Below are 22,065 nucleotides of genomic sequence, written 5' to 3'. Positions count from 1 at the left end.
TTTTGTTTTGGGGTATTAACCCTCTCCCGCCCATGGTTACTCCAGAGCACCAAAACTTTGAACTCAAATATCTCGGAATTGACACAACTTTTCATGGTGCTTTAAGTTGCAGGTGTTCATGTAGAATGTATACTAACATCTCCCTAAATTTCATCAAATTTGGTTAAGCACAACCAAAGTTAAAGTGTGAAATGTAAACAAAAATGGGCCAATTTTAGGGAAATAAATAAGACCTGTTTTCGAAAGCCCGTAAAAATTACCAAACACAAAATTTTATGAAACAAAAAATGTTTTGCTATCATTTGAACCTTGGACAAGAACCCCTGTGAATAACATTGTGAGTTTGAACCGGTTTTAAGTGTTTTTCAACCTTTTTCATTTGGTGCACCAGAGCACCACCTAGGCATATGAGCAACTAAACATTCAGGAGCAATTTTTTTCTAAATTACAGAAAAAGTTTATTTTTATCAAAACAAAAGTTTATAAACGTTTTGACTATTCATAAACAAGACAAAACATTGTTATTAGACCGATAGTTTTATTATTTTCCTCATTTTTCATGAAAATGGTTGTTTGTGGGTTTTGAATGAGCCAATCAAAGAAACCTGAAAATGCAGAAATTTTAGAATTTGTAGTTAATGCTTCAGAAATATTGTCTTACAGCAATGAATAAGTAGTTTTTAACACATTTCGAAGCGTTTTCAAACAAATGAACCAATAGATTTGAAGAAAACGAGATTTTGTGGTTTAAAAAAAGTTGCTCATCTTCCTGATGGTGCTCTGGTGCACCACTTCAAATTCTACTTTTTTGCCCCAATTCGATGTTTGTGGGTCAAAGTAAAGTATTTCCTGCATTATTGTACCAAAATTAAGCCATTTACTATTTTTACGATAAGCAAACAGCTCTGGGCGTTAGAGGGTTAAGGCCTGAAAGGGTTAAAAAATGGTTATTTCCAACAAAAGTTATTTTGGTTTTAATTTAGGCATTTATTTATCAGGTATTTTAATTGCGTGGTTGAATTTAAATGCTTCAAGGGTTTTAAAAGTATAGTTGATAATGATGAGTTTTCAACCGACATAATTTATAATTGACATTGATCTTTAATTTGCCAAGGATATTTTTAAAAACGTTGAATGATTAACTTAACTTTCTAAAGAATTTTGTGATACTTTTTTTCAAAAAATTGTAACTTGTAAAAGATGTGATTCGCTGAGAGATTTCACAATTTTCATACTCAATTTAACATAAAATATTTAAAATTAAATAGTATAAGTTTTGAAAATTTAAAAAATTTAAGAGAATTCAAAAGTTTCGAAAATTACAATTCTAAAATGAAAATGCAATTTCAAAGTTCCGAAGCGTCGAAATCCAATAATTTATTTTTGAAAATTTTAGATTCATAAATTTATTAATCAGAATTTAGAAATTTAAAATCTAAAGAACCTTAAAAGAAAAAAAATTAAAAAAACATAGATTAAAAATTTAAAAATTCCAGAAATTTTAAAACTCAGGAATTTAAAGTTAAAGAATTATTTCAGAAATTAAATGATTCAGTAATCTAGAATTTGAAAAATACAGTTCGTACTCGTTTATCCAAATTACCTGATTTTATGTAAATTAAGATTGTTCAGAAAAATTTAGACATTTTTTAATTTTTGAAAATCAACCATATTTAGAAATTGAATAACTTTAGATTGATTTTATATTATGTTTTTAAATTTAAATTATTGATTTTTTTCGATTTACTTTTTTTAATTTTTTGTTTTTAAATATTATTAATTAATTTATATTAATTTTATTTTATTCTAATAGCGGTCCGCAGATTCACGTGCAATTAGATTTTTCCTTTTTTACGGAAAGCCTAAAAGGTTTTCTTCAAAAGTTTGTATAGAGAATTAGCGGGGTTCAATTTTTGAACAAATTGCAAATAATTTTTATGTTGCATGCACCTTTTACGAACAACTTTGAATTTCCATTAATTTGTTTGCATAAAATCGTTGAGCACTCCCAACTTTTTTTTTCGTAAAATCGCCATAACTCGTTATTAGGCTTAGTGATTTTTCACGCTCGAAAATTGAAAATTTCACGTGGACCTCAATTTCAAAACACCAAATTTCACGCAAATTTCGCGGAACGTGAAAAATGTTAAAATAACTCTGAAAATCTTATGTTTAAATCACAGAAACTGCTTTTTATGCTTCATTATATATTATTTGAATAAACTAAAAACAATTTCAATAATTTTGAACCTGACAAAAAAACATCTCCTAATTTTCCAAAAAGATTCCACCTGGTTTATGGGTGGGCTCTCTTTTAAATTCTCATTCTCATTTATTGAACGGTTTTTTTTAATATTCGACTAGTATACCTAAAAAGTTTTCGCTGAATTGCTTCATTTTATTGAATTTTATATCATAGCAAGATTTAACAATCTTTTCCAGCCGCAATGAATTGCAAATCTGTATTTAAAAAACAAATTTAAAAAAATCAAAGGTTTTCATCACCAAATTCCAAATTTAAATTTTAAAAAATTAAGCAAAATTAATATATTTGTAACGAAATCGAAATTTTTATTACAGCAATTGAAAATATTACTAAACTAAGTTAGTTTCTAAAACAAAATGAAAAATTTGAGCAATTCATCAAATGGTTCATATCAAGCTTTTCAATTGTAAACAAAAAATAATAATTAAATAGTCTGTATGGATGAAATATTTATTATGTCGTTATTTTGAAAAAAAAAATATATATATATATTGGCAAAAATTGATAAATGTCACGAATTCACGCAGTCCACGAAATCGTCTAAAATCACTAACCCTATGTTTGTAATTAAACAAAGGTAATTCTACAGCTTTTCATAAGATTAATTTTACTTTTATTTGAGTTTGATAAATCATTTTGAGAAAAATCGTTACAGTTTCACCCAAACATAAAATTTCACGGGATTTCACGGAAAAAAGCCAAACTTCACGGATTTCACGCTGTCCGTGAAATCGTGAAATTTCATTATCCCTACTCGTTATGATTACAAGCAAACCGCTTATGTTTATACATCAATTTTTATTAACTTTCTTCTATGCAATATTGTAGAACATTGTTCTACTCTGCAAAGTTACAAAAAACACTAAATTTTGAAATGATTTTTTTTGTATAGACTAAAAAAGATCCTTCTGGGTTAGTGTATTTTTTTTTTTTTTTTGAATTAAATATACTTTATTGAATCTTTCTTATAATAATTACATTTGGTTTACATAATAAGTGGTCAGCTGTGGCTCTTCAGCTTTAGTTTGCTTTTCGTGATTTAAACACTGTTCATATTCATAACTTTAAAAGTATATGATTTATCATTTTTGTAACACTAGGTACAATGAAGAAAAAAATTAAGAAAACATAACCTAACCTAAAACTAACTTAATCTTACCATAAACTAAACCAATCCTTGAATCAAGGGGTATTCAGATATAGCACATTTTTCCCTGAATTTCAAACATTTTTCTTGAATCTTCTGATCCAACATTTTTACTTCTGCTAATTCATGAACCTCACTTGATCTAGTCCAGCCAGGAACATTCAAAACCATTTTGAGTACCTTGTTTTGGACACGCTGGAGCTTCAATTTATGAGTTCTAGCGCAACACTCCCAAACAGGTACTGCATACTCAATAACGGGGTAAATTATTTGTTTGTAAACTGCTAGCTTATTTTTCAAAGATAACTTTGATTTTCTGTTAATTAAAGGATACAAACACCTGATGAGAATGCTGCACTTGTTCAATATTTTATCTACATGCTGTCGAAACAATAGTTTCGAGTCAAGTATGAGACCTAAATATACAACTTCCTTTGACCAGGGTATTGAAACATCATTCATTTTAATCAAAACATCATCCTTTGGGACAAATCGGGCCGATTTGGAAAGTGGAAAAATGATGGTTTGAGTTTTGGCTGCATTTATGCGAATTTTCCAGTCGCCAAAGTATTCGGAAAGAACGTCAAGACCCTTCTGAAGACGGCCAACTAAATATCTGGTTATTTTACCCTTATAAATAACGGCAGTGTCATCAGCAAAAAGTGACAACACACCATTACCAGGAAGAGTAGGCAAATCAGATGTAAAAATATTGTACAGAAGTGGGCCAAGAATACTTCCTTGGGGAACCCCAGCATCAATGTTGAATAATCCAGAAGCAATCCCATTCAGAAAACCCTGAACGATCTCTCCGAAAGATAGTGCTGGATAATTTTGATAAGATACATTGGAAAACCGTATAAATACAGTTTATGTATCAAACCATCATGCCAAACATTGTCAAAAGCCTTCTCAACATCCAACAAAGCCATAGCAGTTGATTTAGACTCAAGCTTGTTCTGCTTGATGATTTTAGTTACTCTCGTAAGCTGATGAGCAGTATTATGCCCTTTCGGAAGCCAAACTGCTCATTCAAAATTATATTATTATCGTTGGTAAAATCCAAAAGCCTTGAATAGATGACCTTCTCAAAGAGTTTGGACAGACTACTCAAAAGACTAATGGGACGATAACTTGTTGGCGATGTTGGATCTTTTGAGGCTTCAAAATTGGTATGACTTTGCCCAGCTTCCAATTGGTGGGGAAGTAACCAAGTTGCAAACATTTATTGAAAATATTGGCTAGATGTTGAAAGAACTGATCACTCTGTTTTTTCAACACTAGATTAAAATGTTATCAAAGCCAGGAGCTTTCATATTTTTCATTTGTTTAACTGCAACTTTGACTTCCTCACCAGAAACATGGGAATCTGCAGGAAATTCAAAGGTAGAGTCATTGATTGTTGAAATACTATTGGCAACTGATGTTTCTTTACGGCTGGTCATGGAAGCGCCAAGATTATGTGAACTAACAAAATGAAGCCCAAGTGCATTTGCCTTTTCCTCGGATGTAATCAAAGGAGAATCCTCAACAATAAGAGGAGGAATAGGCTTTGGTTTGTTTTTAAGAACTTTTGAAAGTTTCCAAAATGGTTTTGAATAATTCCCAAGCTGGCTTACATGTTTTGAAAATTCTTGATTTCTGATATTGTCAAGTCGGTCTTGTATGATTTTGTTCAAATTGTTCACTGAAATCTTTTGTCATAGTCCCCAGTCCGTTGATATTGTCTCCTATAAACATTCCTAAGTCTAATCAAGTGTTTAGTATCTACGTCAATATCAGTTACCTTAAAATTAACAGGAACCTCCCGAACGTTGGCAGCCTCTGCTTGGTTGATAGCCTGCTGGATCACCTCCAGCGAACGATCAATATCAGCAGAAGTTTCCGGGTGTTGATCATAGTCGATGTTGCTGTCGACCACTTGCTGAAACTGCTGCCAGTCAACGTTGTGGTAATCTTTCCGGGTTGGTTGCCGCTGCGGAGTAACGGAAGCTCCAACCTCCACAACCACCGGATAGTGATCAGAACTCAACTCTTCAAACACCTCAGGATGAGCCACGTTCTCAGCCATATTGGTAATGAAGAAGTCGATGATTGAGTGATTCCCAGACCGAGCCACCCTCGTTGGACGATCCGGACTCACAACGTTGTAGTATCCGTTTTGCAGATCGTTGTGCAGAATCACTCCGTTCCGATTCCTCCTGCTGTTGCCCCAAACTTCATGCTTCGCGTTGAGGTCACCAGCGATGATGTACTTTGCGCTCCGCCGTGTCAGCTTCTGGATATCGCTCTTCAGTTTTGCTGCTGAACCATCTCTGGCATTCACCTGACGTGGACAGTATGCAGCAATGAAGAGTACTGGGCCAACCGAAGTGGGAATTTCCACCCAACGGCCTCGATGATGTCCAGCTTAAAGTGTGGCAGCCGGCGTGGCTTGAGATCACGATGAACAGCGACAAGCACACCTCCTCCTCCAGAGGTGGTCCTATCGAGCTGCGTCGCGATCTTGTAGTTTTGCAGATAAACTTTTTCACCGGGCTTCAGATGAGTTTCCGTGATGGCAGCTACGTCGATCTCCTTCTCGCGAAGAAAATCCACCAGCTCTAAATTCTTCCTCCTAATGGAGCAAGCGTTCCAATTCAGCAGCTTGAGGGACCTACGATCCATACTGGATGACGAACGAGGTCAGCACTTCAATCTGCTGGGTCTTGGTTTTGCATCCACGCAGTGCAGCGGACATCTGTTTGAAAATATTGAGGAGTTCGGTTGAGGTGTAAAGATCATTACCATTTTCCTCAACTGCTGGTTCTTGGGTTGGTCTTGGCTCCTGGCTGAAGCCCGGTGGTGGCGGTCTCGGCTCCTGGCTGGAACCCGGCCGTGGATGATTCATCTCAGCTCTCTTCCTGGGATCCAACGGCAACGGTGCCAAGTTTGGGACCTGGCGTCGCGGTTGAAGAGGTGGAAAATTTTGCTCCACCAGGGCTGGAGGAGTTCTACGACGCTGAGGCTGATTCTTCGTCGATGCTTGCTGCCGAATTTTCACGAACTCAGCTCTCTTGGGGCACTTTCGGTCGGTTGACGAGTGCTCACCGTTGCAGTTGAGGCACTTCACCAGCGAATCTTGGATGCACTGGGATGTGATGTGCGCATCGGTACCACATTTGGCGCAACGACGCTTCAGGTGGCAGTTCTTACCTCCGTGCCCGAAACCCAGGCAGTTGAAGCATTGTGTGACGTCACGATGCACTGGTCGGTATCGCTCCCACGACACGATAATGTTGAAAACCGCTCGAATTGCCTTCAGCTCAGGAAGCGTCGTCGATCCCTTAGCCAAATGCAGCAGGTAGAGCTGGTCACGGTACTTGATGTCTTTGTTGCGTCGGCTCATTTTGTGCACGGCCAACACATCCAGTTTCAAAACTTTTAGCTCGGCAGCTAATTCCTCCACTGGCATGTCGTACAGACCTCTGACGACGATTTTGTACGGCTTATCCATGACGACATCATGGGTAAAGTACTCCGCCTCGTTTTCGGTCAAGTAATCCTTGACCAGTTGATAGTGCTGCCTGGATTGCACCAGCACCTTAAATCCGTCCTGACACAGACGAATGTTGCCTTGGACTTTCCCAGACTTGATGAGTTCAACCAGCCCCGCACGAAAGTCGATCGTTGCTGCTGATTGCCTCACATAAAAAGGAGGCAGTTTCTCCTTTCGCTGTTTCACTTCATTCTCCTTTGCTTCCGCTACCTGGTCCTCGTCAGGCAGTCCAGCGAACTTGTTGTTCTTCAAAAGCTGCTCCTCGTGCGATGAAGAGTTCTCCTCCTCCTCATCCATCGGTACAGTACCGTCGCTCTTTTTCGTCTTTTTGCTGTTCGATGTCACTTCCAAAAGCACCTTCCTTTTGGAAATTCCCGGTTTTTGGCCATCAGTTGAGGCCTCAACCTTCCTTTTGGAAATTCCCACTTTTTTGCCTGCTTGAGCCGCAGGTAGGGCAATATTGCCGGCGTTTTGCGCCGGGACGCGACGAGTCATGTTGATTCAGACAACCTTCACCAACGAATGCTCGGATAACAATGATCTGGGTTAGTGTAGATTTAAAAAGCACATTAAATTTCCCTTTAAATGACATGTTCCGATAAAAATTTACACTTGAGTAACGAAGAATGGCATAGTTTTGAAAAATTTTGCTGTATTTTTTTAAATTGGAAATACGTTTATTCAAGAACTGGAGTACGTCATAAAATCGAGGAGTCAAGGCAATTTAGGGTAGAGAATTACCTCAGTCTGAATTGAAGTGGTATTGCATCTTAAAAGTTTTTTTAACACCTTCTAAATTTCCACAATTTTTGACTGTGTATATTTTTTTATAAAACCAATTCTAACCTATGAAAAAATAAGACATATCGCATCATTAGTCCATACAAGCTTCACAAACAATTTTGGCAGTTTTCCTGACAAAAATCACTATTTAAAAAACTTGTAAGGGAAACCGACTCACTTCCCATTATGCAGTTTTACTTGATTTCAGATGCAAACGCCTTTTACAAGCTGTAATTTAGCATAGCAATGGTGTCTACCCATCATCACCACTTCGTATGTTTCAAAAACCTTTATCATGCTGATCAATACCGGCGCCGGCCACGACCAGTGGTAAGAAGTGGATAGGAATGTTAGTCAGATACGTGAGTGATGAAGACCGCTAAATCGGCTGCGTCTCTGACAAAGTATCACATGAGTTTTGACGGGCTAGTAAGATGGGTATCACGTAAAGATTCAGGTGATGCGACCATAAGCAAAATGTTTATCGGTTTATGTTTCGATCTTAGGCTGCCGGCTACGAAAGACACAGAAGGGAGTGATTTAAATTCATTCTTTATCAGACGCATTCTTTATGCTGGAAGCATCAGTACTAAAGAGAGGAGTTATTGGCTATTTATTGCGAGAATGACGAACTTATTGTAACTGTAAACAATAATTGTTTTGAGTTTTGGGCCTAAGCATTTTATACAGTATATCGATGCTCATCTATACTAAACTTGCTGGGATTCCCACAAGATTAGTACACGAGAGCACACGGACATCAATATTTAGTAGAAATTCTTACCGTTATGTTCGTTGTTGTCAAGACTTGTCCAACATGGCACAAATTAAAAACATAATCTAGTTTCTGCACCAAAATAGCTTGCCAACGAAACCTGTTCTGAGATCATTTCTCGAGCTCGAGCTTAGTACATTTTCTTGTTTTTTCTTGTGCTTTCCAATCCACAACCAGCTGACCAACTTTTGCGGCCATACTTTAGGCCAACGCACCATATACTTCTTGCCGTCTGGGACATTATGCGCCGCCAGTTCATAACATCGCGGCCTGTCGGTCACTCACTGCCTCGACTACCGCTGCTGCACTTGTAGTAGAACAAGAAACCGAATCTTGCAAACCTCATGTAATGTGGCTAAAACCGGGTTGCCCCAGCCCGAGAAGAAAAACCTATGGGCATCGAGTCAAGCCAGGGGCAAGAAAAGCAGCAAAAGTTAAAAGCGAAAAAAAAATGCTCAGAAAGAAACTCTGAAAACATTATGTAATAATATCATTTAATAAACCGTGATTTAGGTTGCTCGCCTCTTTGAAAGTAAAACTCGACACGCTGATGGCGGCCAGTGGACGCCGGTGGCGGAGGAGGTGGAGTGGATTTTATGCTTTTTGAGGCCATCGAGGCTGACTACTGGTGCCGAGCCGTTCGTTGCTGGCCATTGGTGGCCCGAGCAGAACGAGGTGACAGCAGGATTCTCGTGACTTCAATTTACAAATTAAGTGAAAACAAATGGTACCACCCTAGCAAAATTGTCCAACCTTTGATTAGAAAACATCATAAATTTGCAAAAAATAAGCAAAATTGATGAAATATTACCATTTTGTACAACTTTCCCCCAATCGGGACCGCTAACTTGTGCGCGAGCCTTTCAAAGGCGGACCGCTTTTGATCAGAAACGAGCCGATTTGAAACCTCGCCTCGCTTTGATTGAGACCCCCAACGAGAGTCGGTGTGTGTGTGTGTGTTTCATTTATTAGAAAAATGTTTGTGTGTGTGTGTGAAAAATGCGCGGGAAAATCGATGATTGAAACCGATAGCAAAGAGCCCCACCGATTGTCGTGTCGTACAAAGTATGCACCGTAAATTATGGAAAATCTAGCAAAACTTAGCGAAAGTGATGTAAATTGGAGTGAAAAAGCGTATTTTGTGCACCTACCTAGTTGGGAAAGCAATAGTTCCAATCTGGGTCACCACAAATCATAAGCAAAACCTTCCATCTGATTGCAGATCTAATCTCCGTTAACCTTCATGAACCAAACGCTGCGAACGCTGTGGAACTATGTCGTCGACATCTTCTGGATCTATCTGCGATTTATGGTGCTAGCGGTGGTGATATTCTTTCTGGTTCAGTGGTACATTCAGAACTACGACGCCGTGGACGATGAGACCATCAAGAAGAACTTGGATAAAATTGGAGCTGGAGATGCCCAAGAGTCATTGAAATCGGGTAAAAGTGAACTGTGAAGATGCTGTGAAATTTAGGAAATGTATATGGATTGAATGAATAAAATATGAGATAATCTAAGAAAATTGTAAATTTTTTGTTCCGAAAAGATGGTTCGTTTCTACGATTGATTAAATCATTTCATAGTAAAGTAAATTATGTCTGAGTATTTAAAGGCTTATTTTTTAAGGGAAAATTCAAATCACACTCAAATGCTTTTTTTTGTCCATTACACCGACCAACAAAATTTCTTCATGTCTTCAGAAACACGTGATCTTGGAACTTTTTAATTCTTATTTTCGATATTTTTCTTATGTTCAATAATATCTTTTTACAATTTTTTTACATTCAATGTAAAAATAAGCGCTCTATAATTTTAAAATTCCTCAATTTCTTTCAGGCCTGATTTTTTTTAAATATTTTTTTAAATAATGATAGGAAAATTGTTTGGAATATAGGACATTGAATGACCAAGAAGGTTAAAGCTGCCAGAAATAAATGAATTAACAACAATATTCGTTTATAAAATTTAGATTGTTCGGGTCAATATAACCCATCAGGCTTGAAAAAATATTAAAGAAAGGTTCAAATTGAAATAGTAAATTGGAGCATCATTTGTAAAAATATGGTCAAAACCAAATCGAAGCCGGTGAACTCTTTTGTACTAAGCTTGCTGGGATTTCTATCTAGATAGTACACGAGAGCACACGGGCATCGAAATGCTATTAAGAGGCAGTATTTGTAAATTCTGCTCGGTTTGTTCTAGAGGTCGTATCGAGGTGCTCCGATTTGGATGAAACTTTCAGCGTTTGTTTGTCCATACATGAGATGAACTCATACCAAATATGAGCCCTCTACGACATAGGGAAGTGGGGTAAAACGGGCTTCGAAGTTTGAGGTCCAAAAAACCTGAAAATTTTTAAAATTGCTCGCATTTCCGTAAAACTTCATCAATTCCAACTCTCGTAAATTCATTTGAAAGGTCTTTTGAAGTACTTCAAAATGTTCAAAATATATGTTTTCATCAAAATGAAAGCAATTTTTTTTCGATAAAAACGATGTTGCCCTGGTAGGAAAGGCTTGGCCGATTAGGCACGCAAAACAATAGATGGATAAAATTAACCGCAATGAACAAGGACTGTTTGAGTGATAAATTATATTGTTTAGAAATTGCAATAAAGAACAGGTAATAAGTTAATTTAGTTTCATCAAGAGTCAACTTTTATAACCATCTGATTTCTCTTTGTTAATGGGTAGTGAAACTTAAACTGACTACATGTATTTAAGTAAATCTGCTTAACCATAATTTAAGCTCGCGCACCTTTATGCTCTTGTTATCGTTACCTCTTTCCCATAATATGACACCTTCAGAGCATGTTTCAGGACCAGGGACCATGTCCAGCAGATATCGCGTCATCACCCACAGTCACGAACTCTGGTTTTCAAAGTGTCCAAGCAGGCCATGTTCAGTAAAGGATTGCAGGTTTCTTTCTTTTCCTTTTTTTTGTTGCATGCAAAGCGTCACAATCTTCATCACGACAATCGCGCCTTCGGCGACACCATCATCATCTTCATTGAAATTAATGCACTATGCTGGACCATACCATAGCCGCAGGTCCGCAAAAGTAGTGCAACTGCACCGACTCTGGCTGGCGTTGCATCCCGGACAGTGCAGTGCACCCAAAATTCAGAGTCGAGATAATCGTTCTCTCAAAACTTATTGAGGGCTCAGTGCCAAAATCGATAGAATAATGGTACCAACTCACACCATCATAACAAATGAGTTCATTCGTTAGTTGAATCAATAAATCTCCAACAAGTTTCATACATTGACTTCTGATTTCTCCTTGGTCACCAAGCTGTGGTGGCCTAGGCAGCTAAGTAATTGGATTTGTGTGTCAAAGGTCTCTGGTTCGATTCCCGTTGTCGACACTTTCGGTTTTTTTTTGACGGGTGAACTTTTTTTTGCAAATAAACCTCGAGAGAATAGTTCTATCGCCCATCTCGAGCTGTGTTCTCTGCGTCCGTGAATGGTACCCCTATTCTCTCGACTCGAGACCATCATTCTCTCGGACTAGCGCTGCCAGTTTTGGGTGTGTGGTCAGCACAGTCACGATTATCTCCGAGCGCATCCAATAACATTTGTGGGGTAGTTTGCAAATTAAGGGATGCGTTTTTAAAGTCATTTGAATTTGAAGGCATTTTTGAAAGTGACCAACAAAATACAATCAACTTATTCAATAGAGCAAAACAAAGGCCAATATTCACCAAATTTCCCTGAAATCTTAACTCTTTGACAGCCATTTGGTGCCGGTGCTGGACTGCATAAGAAGTGTATCAAGTTCGGATCGTTACGACAGCGCAGTGCAACATGCGGTGTGGTCAGTTTAAATTTTCGCTCCTTTTCTTCGTTGTCTTGGCCAAATGGAGCCACGGTAGTCACATGGTAATGGAGCTGCACACGCAGTAGTACAGCAGGTTCTGTGGCTTTCCAAGTGATTAATTAATATGTTTAAAGTGCATTAGTTTCGCCGGTCTGAGAAGGGTGAACAACTGTGGATAGAATTCTTTTTTATTTTTGTTTTACCAGATATATGCAAGCAAATTTTGAACTACTTTATAGAAAACATAGAAAAGCTTATTGAAAGAATAAAAAACAAATGTTAAGCCTCATTCTCAACATTTTGAAGCAAAAAGTACCAATAAATGCTAGAGACATCATTAAAGTTATGGTACCAATCATTTGTGAACAAAATATATACGAATTCAATTTTGTCATTATTTTTAATCTCTTAAAATGCAAAAAAAAAAACGATTTGATTGAGAGTGGAAAAACAAGCTTGCAGCCGGAAAAAAAACTATTTATATAAGATTGGTTTAGTTTATCAAGGCCTACTTTTCATCGTCAAAAATATCAATACAGATAGTACTTTTCAGCATCCATTTCAGTGCTGAAAAGAACTATTCTGTACTGATATTTTGCCTTCCTCACTGAGGTAAGGCTATAATCCTGCTCTAAAAATGAACTTTGCATAAAAACGTCGTAGACCCACCTTCATGTATACATATCGACTCAGAATCGAAAACTGAACAAATGTCTGTGTGTATGTGTGTGTGTATGTGTGTGTGTATGTGTGTGTGTATGTATGTATGTGACCAACAAACTAGCTCATGTTTCTCGGCACTGGCTGAACCGATTTAACCCGAACCTGTTGCATTCGACTTGGTTTAGGGTCCCATAGATCGAGTTTTATACAGATTGAAGTTTCGATAAGTAGTTCAAAAGTTATGTATAAAAATGTGTTTTCACATATATCCGGATCTCACTTAAATGTATGTAAACTATGTCCGGGTCCATCATCCGACCCATCGTTGGTTAGGTTATCAAAAGACCTTTCCAACGAGCCTAAAACATTGATGATCTGGCAACCCTGTCTCGAGACATGGCCACTTAAGTGATATTGATGTTCTTTTTGGAAGCCGGATCTCACTTAAATGTATGTAAACTATGTCCGGGTCCACCATTCGACCCATCATTGGTTATATTATCAAAAGACCTTTCCAACGAGTCCAAAACATTGAAGATCTGGCAACCCTGTCTCGAGATATGGCCACTTAAGTGATATTGATGTACTTTTTGGATTCCGGATCTCACTTAAATGTATGTAAACTATGTCCGGATCCACCATCCGACCCATCGTTGGTTAGGTTATCAAAAGACCTTTCCAACGAGTCCAAAACATTGAAGATCTGGCAACCCTGTCTCGAGATATGGCCACTTAAGTGATATTAATGTACTTTTTGGATTCCGGATCTCACTTAAATGTATGTAAACTATGTCCGGATCCACCATCCGACCCATCGTTGGTTAGGTTATCAAAAGACCTTTCCAACGAGTCCAAAACATTGAAGATCTGGCAACCCTGTCTCGAGATATGGCCACTTAAGTGATATTGATGTACTTTTTGGATTCCGGATCTCACTTAAATGTATGTAAACTATGTCCGGGTCCATCATCCGACCCATCGTTGGTTAGGTTATCAAAAGACCTTTCCAACGAGTCTAAAACATTGAAGATCTGGCAACCCTGTCTCGAGATATGTCCACTTAAGTGATATTGATGTACTTTTTGGAAGCCAGATCTCACTTAAATGTATGTAAACTACGTCCGGATCCACCATCCAACCCATCGTTGGTTAGGTTATCAGAAGATCTTTCCAACGAGCATAAAACATTGATGATCTGGCAACCCTGTCTCGAGATATGCCCACTTAAGTGATATTGATGTACTTTTTGAAAGCCGGATCTCACTTAAATGTATGTAAACTATGTCCGGATCCACCATCCGACCCATCGTTGGTTAGGTTATCAAAAGACCTTTCCAACGAGTCTAAAACATTAAAGATCTGGCAACCCTGTCTCGAGATATGGCCACTTAAGTGATATTTATGTACTTTTTTATTCCGGATCTTAAATATAGATGAAATTTTTGTACAATTCCATCATATCAGCCATTGTTGGTAATAAGTGAGGAAGGCTCCAACCACATAGGTGGATTAAGTTAGTTTTTGATTATTGTTTTGATTTGAATGGAGAATTGGCTTAACACATGAACTGAACCTTGTTGATGAACCTTGTTGGATCAATATACGGAATGTGCTAAAAAAATCTTATTTTGCAATTTGTCACGTAAACTACTATTTTAACTAGTTGTTACACTTTAAACTCGTTGCATATTTTGCAATTTCATTATAAAACTACTTACTTTCCATGTCCTCTTGAAGTGATAAAATCAAGGACTAAATGGCCAGCTTTTTAGCGGTGCTAAAGAATGCATGATGCAACTCATGAGAATTGTGAAAAAATCAACTATTCTCAAACTCGTCAAGCTACAAAATAACTACCGGAGTAAGCGGGATAAACTCAATGTTTACATTTCTGTATAGGACCTAATAAAAAAAATCTTTTGGGAAATTAGACGACAATATTTACGGGACTGAAAAATCAAGTCTGTCATAAAGAAAATAGCAAAAACCCCAAAAAAATGGCCAAAATCGTTTTTTTTTTTCAAACGCTGTATCTTTTCAAGGATTGCACTTAGTTAAAGTTAAGAGAATCATTTTTTCAAGTTCACCCGTCGTCACCCTTTTAAAAGGATATCTAAAATGCACTGATTTTGACATACCCTTTAGAAGGGTGGCGCCGAGTGAACTTGAAAAAAGGATAGAAAGTATCCTTTTAAGGGATGCTTCTGATTTTGGGTGTAGACCACTTCAAAAACAGTTTTATTAAATGTTTTTTTTTTTGTTTTTATTAGGAGAGACATACAATCCTGAATTTTTCGTTTTTTCGTCTTTTTGTAACATGTAAGGCTATTTCTACAAAATAATTGATTGAAAAAAAATCGTGGGCTCACCTTTGAATTTGTCTTTACATTAAAAATCGAAAAATCTCATAGAAGTGGCGTGAATTTTTCTTTCAGTGTATTTTTGTTCACAAAGTCCGTCCAATTTCCTACAAGTTTGTCTTTGACCACTTTTTGATACGATGCAACGGCTTGGAGATACGATTACGAAAATACAAAAATATTTAAATAACTTACGCCCTTCTCAAATGTAATTCTCAAGTGCAACTGGCTCCAATGGCTTATATAAGCGTAGGATAACATGTCTACAAAGTTTCATCGGAATCAGAGAGATATCTGTAACTGTTCTGTCTAGGAGTACCTTCTAAACTATTGCCCATAATTGAAGATTTGGCTAATTTGCCAAATCTAGTAATCCAAGAAAAACGCGTTTTTATCTGGATTTTTTTTAAAGGTCCTATAAACCAAATTTTCTTTTTTATTTTGCTTTTTGGGTGTTTTTGAATACCCCTGACTCAAGGCGGTTCTAAAAACACCCAAAAAGCAAAAATTGAAAATTTGGTATATTGGACCTTTTCAAAAACAAAATTCCAGTTGAGCAATTCTCTATCAAAACCGGAAATGAATTTTATTTGTATTTTTTTATTTGGCTCAAACTTTGTGGGGGCCTTCCTTATGACCAAATATGCTATTTTGTGTCATTGGTTCACCCATACAAGTCTCCATACAATTTTGGCAGCTGTCCATACAAAAATGGTTTGTAAATATTCAAACAGCTGTAACTTTTGAGTGAATTTTCTGATCAATTTGGTGTCTTCGGCAAAGTTGTAGGTATTGTTAAGGACTTATGAGAAAAAAATAGGTACACGGAAAAAAAATTTGCAGATTTTTTCATCAACTTTTTTTTCACTAAAACTCAATTTCCCAAAATACGTATTTTTTGATTTTCGAGATTTTTTGATATGTTTTAAGGGACAAAAATCCGCAACTTTTGAGCTATAGAGAAACATGGTCAAAAAATCTGCCGCCAAGTTATGAATTTTTGAAAAAATAGTGATTTTTAGAAAAAATTTAAGTTTCATGCAAAAACAAGTTTGACATTACTTTTTAATGCAAAATTAAATTTGCAATCGAAAAGTACATAACAGATTTTTTGATAAAGGGCTCCGTTTTCAAGATATAGCCACCGAAAGTTTGATTTTAGCGAAATATTTGCAGTTTTTCAATTTTTAAAAATAGTGACCATGAGTGACCATGTCTAAAAGTTTTTTTTTGAAAAGTTCAGAAAATTTGCTATAAAATTGTCTAAGAGACATTGAAGATTGGACATCGGGTTGCTGAGATAGAGCCGTTTTAAGAAAAAGAAACACGAAAATTGAAGTTTTTTAAATCTCACCAAAACAGCCCACCTTTTTCTAATGACGACATCTCAGCAATTAATGGTCCGATTTTCAATGTTAATATATGGAACATTCGTGAAATTTTCCGATCTTTTCGAAAAATTTTTTTAAATCAAGACTTACATTTTAAAAGGGCCAAATATTGAATATTACGCCCATTTAAAATGCTAGTCTTGATTTAAAAATTTTCAAAATATTTTTTTCGAAGAGACCGGAAAATTTCACGAATGTTTCATGTATTAACATTGAAAATCGGACCAAGACAAATTCAAAGGGAAATGGGGTATTAACCATTTGGTTTTTGCATTCCTATTATCAACATTCCCATGCTGAACATCCCATTTCCACAAATGCTCTGGATCAGGACACCATTTGCTGAGGTTTTAGGCTTAGCAAATAAATAAATTCTAAAATCGAACTGTGTTTTTTTATGAGACTTCAATGATCACTTTTACCTTCACTATTTCTTCCTGCTCAACGCACCCAGAAATCGCAGCTCGTTTTAAACCCGGTTGCTCAAAGTCAACTTTCGCGCTCGCGCGATCATTCTAGAACAACCGTGTGCCAGAACCGTCGAACTCGATTGCTTCAACAAGTTGCCTCGACCACCTCGCAAGGTTGCCAATTTGGCTTGGTGTTGTTCGGCTCGACAGGCGCTTCAAACTGCATCAATCGAACCCCACCCAATTTTTATTTTTACGCCACAATTGCACCGATTTTTTTTCGCCGTCGCCCAAAATAACCTTCAACTGACTGGGTTGGAAACTCTGCAAGAAAACTGCAAACTGCGATTTTCACGAACGGCGGCTTCGACTCTCCATTTTCGATGGTCATCTTGTGCAAAAACTCGTCCTCTCTGGCTCCGATCCGTGGTCTAGACTCCGCGACCACAGCGACTTGTATGGAACCACATGGTCGTCACTTTGAAACATCCAAACTGGAGTCGTTTGGTCAGTCGAGCCGTTGATGTCCGTCGCGACGCGAGTTTGCTTGTTATTTTTTTGCCACCTCGTGTTTTGATGTTGATTTCGAGTCAAACATTAAACAGCTTAAAAAAGATTAAACAACAGAAAAAAACAAAAGCAGTGCACCTTGGCGGAACACCTGTTGCTGGATAACATATTTAAATCGATAGAGTTCGAACGCAAAAGTAAACACGTGAAAGTTTACTTTTAAAACGCTTCGTAATCGTCGGGACGGGGAAAGATGGGCGCGAAAAGTGAAACATAAAACAAAGGTGAGGAAGATTTATTGAGAAGAAGCAAAAATATTGGTTTACAACCAAACAGTACAGTGCATAATTCGTGCAGTTTTTTTACCTGTTTTGATTTCCTCAATGAAATAATAGCACTAGACAATTGAGCGTTGAGGATTGGATGCTGATTTGAATAGGGATTAATTGGCAGTTGCTGTTCATCCAACCCCCATCCAGTGACCCTGAATAGGCAAATTTTTAAATAAAAATAGTGCCAAAAGGTTTTTTTTCTGCAGCTTACAGCTAAAGTTTAAAATTTATTTTTTTATTTGAAATAGTTTTTCAAACTGTCTAATTTCATTAATAATTTCTCAGTTTTTTTTATATATTGGACATCAAAGGGTTCATTCATCACTGGGTTGGCAAGTTCATATGCCACTTAATAACTTAAGTGAACCTGCAACAACAATCGTTTGTCTTTCTCATCTTCGATGTGGTCATCTGCCGACAAAAAAAATTAACGATACTTGCTCTGTCGTCAACCAGCAAATATAATTGATGTGCAAATAGCAGCGGGTTTTTAAGTATGTGGGAGTATTGGAGCTGACATTGGGATGTGGGATAACTCAATCAAGTGGTGCGAACTTGTGAAAAAGGTAATGTTTAACAATACTCCAATATCCAATTTCAATTCAGAAATAGTTTAAAAGTTTGAAAGGCGAACGAAAAACACAACACAATTTGTTTGATTTAATTATCCGAAGACTTGAATAAAAGTTAGTTAAGTTTGGTAAGTAGTTCATAACTGCCAACCATTGAAAAAACAGCTAATATCCAGTTTTGGCAAAAACGAGTTATTAGCACTAGGATGTTCCAACGAATCTTGTGAAGCTTGAATTTCACTAAAATAGCGTTTAGATTTGGCTGCCGAAGCGAAAAACCAAACGGCTAATAAGCCACTCTTATGCGAAATTGCCTTGACAAAGATTTGGTGACAAACACTAAAACGCGTTTTTCTCGGAATACTTGATTTAGCATAATAGCTGAATTTTCAATTATGGGCAGATAAGTTCTACATAAAAATGTGTTTTCGCATATATCCAGATGTACAACAAGTGACCGGAAAACAAGTGTAATTACATCAGCGTGGCCATTTTGCAAAAATGTCATGCAAAAATAGATCGATTGCCCTCGGTTGAAGGGTTTTAAGGTGTTGGTTTTGTATGAAAACCGATAAAAAAAATCTTCAATTTTCAATCAAAGTATGCGTCTATGGAAACCAAACGAAGCACTGGTGAAAATGTCAGCGAAACTGATGTAGATTTTCCAATTTTGTATACAAAAAATGCGAATCTTCTAGAGATTTTTGGTTAAAATCACTATTTTATTCGAAACAAAATCATTTTTTTTACAAAATTTCCAAATCTGGACCGATCCCTCTGAAATTAATGAAAAAAATATGACCTCTTAATGTAAATTACATCTATAAAATCAAAATTGATTTCATTCTAAAATTGTCCCTCAAAAATTGTTTCAATTACCCCTTAAAATGTAGTAATCCAGCTGTGCGTAAAAGGCCTGGGTGCAAAATAAATGTTGCATTAATTTACGAAGTTGTTAAGTAATATTACACCCTGAAATGTGTAGACCATCAGTACACAGCAAAAAAAAGTTGAATTTTGGTATGTTGAAAATTTGATAGGTTGAATATTAACTGTTTTTTTAAAGTAATATTACCTAAAAATGTGTAAAAATGTGAACCTGATGAATATTTACCAGAAACTGAGGAAAATTCATCATTTTCTGATGTAATATTACACATATTTTTGACACAAAATCTGTCACCATTTCCTGATGAAGATTACCATATTTGTTTCTGTGTATGGGTTTACTTTCATCCTGAGATATTCAACAAAAAACGGAAATACTCCGATCTGATCGAAAATTGATGTACCCATTCCCAGTTGTTATTTTACCACGTATTATTTACTGTGTGGCGCGACAAAAATGACCTTTGATTTTCATAATTTCAGTTTTTTGATATTAAATGGATAATTGAATAATCGTATGAAAATTATACAAGTAAAGGTAATATTTTTCCAAATGGGTAATTCTCTACCAACTCACACGAAATCGGGAAAAGTTGCCCGACCCCTCTTCAATTCGCGTGAAACTTTGTCCTAAGGGGTAACTTTTGTCCCTGATCACGAGTCCGGGGCGGTACGATCCCTTTCATTTTTAACATGCGAAAAAAGAGGTGTTTTTCAATAATTTACAGCCTGAAACGGTGAGGAGATAGAAATGTTTTGTCAAATGGACTGTTATGAAAAATTAGACGCCCGATTTGATGGCGTACTCAGAACTCCGAAAAAACGTATTTTTCATCGAAAAAAAAACACAAAAAAAGTTTCTAAAACTCTACACTTTTCCGTTAATCGAGTGTTAAAAAAATTGGAACATGCCATTTTAAAGAAAATTTCATGCACTTTTCAAATCAACGTTGACCCAGAAGGGTCATTTTTCAGTAAGAAAAAACAAATTCATTTTAATTTTTTATTTTAAAATTTCGTGTTTTTTTTACTTTGCAGGGTTATTTTTTAGATCATAAGGAGTTTGCTTAAAAACATCTAGAATTATCGCCGACAGACACGGCCGACGAAACAAAAAGTAACTTTTCCAAAACGTTTTTTTCGTAAAATCGCGATAACTCGTGATGTTTAGAATCATGTTTATATATCAATTTTTTTTAAGCTGTCTGCTCTACAACTTTGTAGAACATTGTTACACTCTAAAAATAACGCTGCAAAGTTAAAAAAAAACACGAAATTTAAAAAGGAAAGATTGTGTTCTAAATGAAAAATTGACCCTTCTGGGTCAATCCCGAGCAGGGGTAAATAACACGGGAATACCAAATTTTGGTATTACTTGAGCAAATAACAGCGACCAAAATGTGCCCTTGGTTGCCCAGTAATAGATGGTAAAATACCATGAAATCATACCAAAGTCTTGTATGTGGAAGGGCACAACAATACCAAACCATGTTATTCCAAGGGTAAAATAATACCTCAAAATAGAACCATTTCAATACCAAGTTGAGGTCTTCTGGATTTTTGAACATTGCTTGAATACCAAAACTTGGTATTGTCATGGTTTTAATTTTAGGTATTCCCGCGCCCTTGGAAAATCATATTTTGGTATTCCTGTGGTCTTCCACATACATGATTTTGGTATGATTTGATGGTATTTTACCATCTATTACTGGACAACCAAGATCACATTTTGGTCACTGATATTTTACAAGTAATACAAAAATTTTGTATTTTCATACCATTTTTTAGTGCAGCAGTTGCAGTTAGTGAAAAAACAGAAATGATCCATATGCAACAGCCAAATCTACTCACCTGATGATTCCATGTTGTTCTTAGTGATATTCTTCACCACACCGAATGCATTTGTCATTGATGAACGGCCTGTGCATGAAGTTCTTGAAGATTCTGAAAAATAACAAGATTGAAAAATAAGTGTTATTAAAATAAAACTGGATTGAAATTCACCAAAATTCAATAATCTTTCGATTGACTCGTTTTTCAAAGTATTTGGTCTTTGTTTTCAAGTAATTTTTACGCAAAATTTATTATCCCATTGTTTCAGAGAAAATTGATGAAACCTTTCAATACCAAAGTAATACCAAAATGTACCATCCTGACTTAGAAAATTTTCCACAATTTCAAGTCATTTCTTTAGGGGGTATATCAAAAATGTTTAAAATCAAGTTCGAAATTTCAGGTTTTCAATCAAAGCATTCGCTTTGAGACATCATTTTAGCGCAAAATTAATTATTTTGTCAAAATTGGTCAAAATTTTCCCATAGTTTCACAGGAATTTGATAAAACACTGTAATACCAAAAGAATACCAAAATGTGGTGTTCGACCATTGAAAAATTCGGCAATTTTGCAATATCAAAACAATACCTTAAATTGGTATGATACCACATTTTGCTCTTGCATAATCTTCAAGACAAATTTTAAAGGGTCCAGGAATATCAAAATTTGGTATTGATACCAGAGAAAGGCATTATTACACATTTCCCTTGTTATTTACCCATGCTCGGGATGTAGATTCGAAAAGTACATTAAATTTCCCTTAAAATGACATG

General features: G+C 36.3%; 2 protein-coding genes across 4 annotated transcripts in view; both read left to right on the top strand.

Moving 5' to 3' along the window:
* Positions 1 to 10,034, top strand: part of LOC119769411 — a 39,436-nt gene extending 29,402 nt beyond the window's left edge. For both annotated transcript variants that reach the window (XM_038261718.1, XM_038261719.1), the window contains exon 2: positions 9,732 to 10,034. In XM_038261718.1, the coding sequence (XP_038117646.1) occupies positions 9,753 to 9,968 (216 nt within the window). In that variant the 5' untranslated portion in view covers positions 9,732 to 9,752 and the 3' untranslated portion in view covers positions 9,969 to 10,034. The remainder of the gene's footprint in view (positions 1 to 9,731) is intronic.
* LOC6042318 (adhesive plaque matrix protein) overlaps positions 1 to 22,065 on the top strand; it is a 124,306-nt gene that overhangs the window by 10,206 nt on the left and 92,035 nt on the right. The window lies entirely within an intron of this gene.

Source organism: Culex quinquefasciatus, chromosome 3 (assembly GCF_015732765.1).
Source record: "Culex quinquefasciatus strain JHB chromosome 3, VPISU_Cqui_1.0_pri_paternal, whole genome shotgun sequence".
Taxonomy (NCBI): Eukaryota; Metazoa; Arthropoda; class Insecta; order Diptera; family Culicidae; genus Culex; species Culex quinquefasciatus.
Note: the sequence above shows the minus strand (reverse complement) of the source record. Positions and strands in the feature narration are given on the sequence as shown.